This window comes from Protomyctophum parallelum (genome assembly GCF_964188405.1).
Source record: "Protomyctophum parallelum genome assembly, chromosome: 3".
Taxonomy (NCBI): domain Eukaryota; kingdom Metazoa; phylum Chordata; class Actinopteri; order Myctophiformes; family Myctophidae; genus Protomyctophum; species Protomyctophum parallelum.
In genome coordinates this window covers 58,591,572-58,595,314 of record NC_139698.1, presented here as the reverse complement: position 1 = coordinate 58,595,314, position 3,743 = coordinate 58,591,572, and the positions used below count along the sequence as shown (strand labels likewise).

At 49.9% G+C, this 3,743-nt stretch overlaps 1 protein-coding gene across 1 annotated transcript; it reads right to left on the bottom strand.

The window, feature by feature from the left end:
* Positions 1-707: 707 nt before the first annotated feature.
* Positions 708-2,860, bottom strand: LOC310856774 (methyltransferase N6AMT1-like; the record flags this gene model as incomplete). Its single annotated transcript, XM_083762249.1, has 2 exons — positions 708-899; positions 2,177-2,860. 2 exons carry the CDS (start codon positions 2,858-2,860, stop codon positions 708-710), a joined length of 876 nt encoding a protein of 291 aa, XP_083618375.1.
* Between the last annotated feature and the right edge of the window lie 883 nt (positions 2,861-3,743).

Genomic DNA, 3,743 nt, shown 5'->3' with positions numbered 1-3,743 from the left:
AACATGTGACGTTGACCCTCCACTGAAGTAACTCTCTCACTCTATGAAACATGTGACATTGACCCTCCACTGAAGTAACTCTCTCACTCTATGAAACATGTGACATTGACCCTCCACTGAAGGAACTCTCTCACTCTATGAAACATGTGACGTTGACCCTCCACTGAAGTAACTCTCTCACTCTATGAAACATGTGACGTTGACCCTCCACTGAAGGAACTCTCTCACTCTATGAAACATGTGACGTTGACCCTCCACTGCAAGGAACTCTCTCACTCTATGAAACATGTGACGTTGACCCTCCACTGAAGTAACTCTCTCACTCTATGAAACATGTGACGTTGACCCTCCACTGAAGGAACTCTCATTCTATGAAACAAAAAACACCATGAGTGAAAGTCAGAATATAGAGAACTGAAGTCTGACGTCAATATCGGTAGAGGGCTGCAAATCTACGGGTTCAAGTACTTTTTTTTGCATTGTACTCCCCATAGGGGGGATTTTAGATCGCCTCATATAAGAACTGTGTTTGAAAAATGTCATCCCGGCCGCTTCACTCATATGGATATGAAGAATCAACTGACTGAGAGAAAACACTGTTGTTACTGCTACTGAATTAGTTACATTTTCACTAGAAACAGTGTCAGGAACCAGAAAGGATAGGACTCAAAAGCAGGCAGCAAACCTTTAACGGGTTTTATTAAAGTTCAAAGGGAAAAGGCAGAGGCGTAGTAGGTAGGCATATAGTGGGTCAGGATTCCTGGAAGGCTGTCCGTGGGGCGTCGGTTCTGATAGGGATAAGGCAAGTCGTGAATCAGAGTTCGGTCCGGGTCCATACACAGTGGTTCTGGGAACAGGCAAAGGTACAAGGCGTCAGGCAAGGGATAACCAGGGACAGGCTAAGGTCAGATATAATAACAGGCTGGATAACAGGTTCAAGAATAACGCCGTGCTAACCTAGGGTAAACTGGGTTGATCTGCAGGCAGAGAACAATGGGTAGCGGCAGACAATAAGTAACCTTGGCTACTCAGCGTGGAACCTGGTGCAGGTGCGCTCACACTGGTGTGGGCGTGACAAACAGACTGTATCATTATATGAGTGACTGACTGTCGCAAACGATACTGAGACACCTCCCTGACAATAACGCAGAGACAGCTTGTTTATTTTTGGACCACAATACTTATATGAAACGCTTTTAAGATGAGCCCATGTTGTTCTTCATAGAGAAATAACTTCCGTGAACCGGGCAGAACCAGGGGATGAGCGAGTGAGGTCAGGCCGTCGGTGCTCTATAGAGTGTCGCATGACGACGAGCGGCCCGGAAGAGAATTCCCCTTTCATTTTCCCCCAGAGACGTTTCAAAAAGTATTTATTTAAATAGATTTAAGTCACGGACAAAGACAACTCTTGTTGTGACAAATCATGAGAGTATAAACACAACGTTTTGGGACGATCAAATAATTAGAAAGAAGTTCTAATTCTAATATAAGAGTTACGATGTTGAGGGGGGGGGCAGAAAATCGAGCACTCGAGCGCTGTTCATGCAGCCTGAACTGGGACAAGCAGTCCAATGCATTTCTGCCTATACTTCCGGTCCAGGACTTGTCCCAGTTGGTTGACCCCACCCTCAATAGAAGTCTATATGTAGGAGAGCCGCCATTGGACTGAATCCCCATGAAGTGAACGCAGTTTGCGTAACTCCTTATATGGACTTTTTAGGACAAATTCTGTTCCGAAAAAACTTTCAGGCCAAGTCAACGGCAAATGACGTCATCACGTGACGTCTTTGTTTGATGTCATCATCATACATGGTGATTATAGTTTTTTCTTTTTTATCCCCATATATGGAATTCCATATATGGTGAAAAAGCCGCTGCTTAAAGAGCGGCACGTGTACAGATTCACCGCTGGCCATTCTAAATGGTAAATGGTGCATTTATATAGCGCCTTTATCCAAGGCGCTTTACAAAGATTGTGCATTACATTCATCCATTCATACACCGATAGGCGGAAACCATGCAAGGCACCAACCAGCACACAGGGGTTCAGTGTCTTGCTCAAGGACACTTCAACACTAACTCTGGGGGAGCCCACAGGATTCAAATCGGCAACATTGCGGTTACCATCCGGCCACTCTACCCCTGAGCCACCGCCGCCCCATAGTGGCCACTCTACCCCTGAGCCACCGCCGCCCCGAACCGTGGTTTGAGGCTTTGTTCTGTGGAAGCGCAGGACAGACAGCCTCTCGTTGCCGGCCCTCCTGGAGAGACACGAGACGCCCGCGAGGCCGGCCTCCGCCAGCAGAGAGACGATCTCCTCGGGGTCGTTCTCCGCCACGGCGACGAGGTAAAACCTGCCCCGGTCGGACAGCAGCCGAGGCACCGCGGGGAGGAACCTGTCCGTCACCTCTCTGCCCCGCCGGCCGCCGGCCCACGCCGCCGCCACGCCCTCGCCGCCCACCTCCTCCGAGGGCGTGGCCACGTAGGGCGGGTTGAACAGCAGGACGTCCACGGCTCCGGCCAGGCGGGGCAGGAGGCCCTCGGCCAGGTCCGTGACCACCGGCTGCAGGGAGACGTGGTTGCGGCGGGCGGTCTCCTGCGTGCAGCGCGCGGCCGCGGGGTTCCGGTCGGTGCACACGTACAGCGCTGAGGGTCCCAGCACCGCCGCCAGGAAGGCGGACACGACGCCCGAGCCGGTGCCCACCTCCACGCACACGGACGGCTGCAGCCGCTGCAGAGCGCGCGCGTCTCGCTCCAGAGCGTCGATTAGGAGGAAGGAGTCCTCTGCAGGCTCGTAGACCTCCCGGAACTCTCCGCGCCCGGCGTGGGAGTAGATCGGTGTGGGGTAACGACATGACATAGCTCGTATACACGACAGTCTGACTGACTATGGCTGTCTCGTTTGCTAACGGTACGTTTCATAGTCGTATATGTGGTCATCGCTGACGTTAAATATATTGACGACATGCGAGCAACAATATTAACACCTTATCTGTCAGCTCCTCCTCCTCCACTGAGCTGTGTTGCAGCTGGGTTCATGTCAGCGCGCAGGTATAATGCTGGGGGTCGAATACGCAAATCGCCGTAGTTAGGCAACAGTTTCTGACATCAGTCTAACGTTTGTGACATCCACCGTCCACCAAGGTCGGCCCGAGGTCAACATTCTTACCCCTTGTGCCCTTGTTGCATTCATTATCTATGGGATTATTTCTGGTCAAATAGGGTCCCTCTCACAAACTCTGGAAGCCATTGCCGCTATTTGTTTGATGCGTTTAATTCGCTGTTTTAAAATAATTGAAAAGAAACAGCGGATTTATCCGGGCCTTGATGACGAGGCCGATTATGATCTCAGTCTGTATTAAAAATATATAATCTATTCTATCTATTCTGAAAAATACATGTAACGTACCGGGGTGTCTGCACTGCAGGCTTATAGGTAGGTCAGATTTAACTTAAATGCCTTTATATTTAATAGTGTGAGCTTGTAGATCTGTTCAAGCTGAAGCCGATTAATTCATCCGTCTGATTGATTAATCGAACCGAAAAAATCGGCCGATACCGATGTGTTTGCTGATTAATCTCCCATCACTAAAGTCAAGAACCTGTATGATGGAATGCCAAGGGTGAGCCAGAACATAGCAGCCAGGAGAATGAGACTAGCATGATCGACACTGCCAAAGACACCAGGAGAATGAGACTACCAGGACACTGCCAAAGACACCAGGAGAATGAGACTAGCAAGA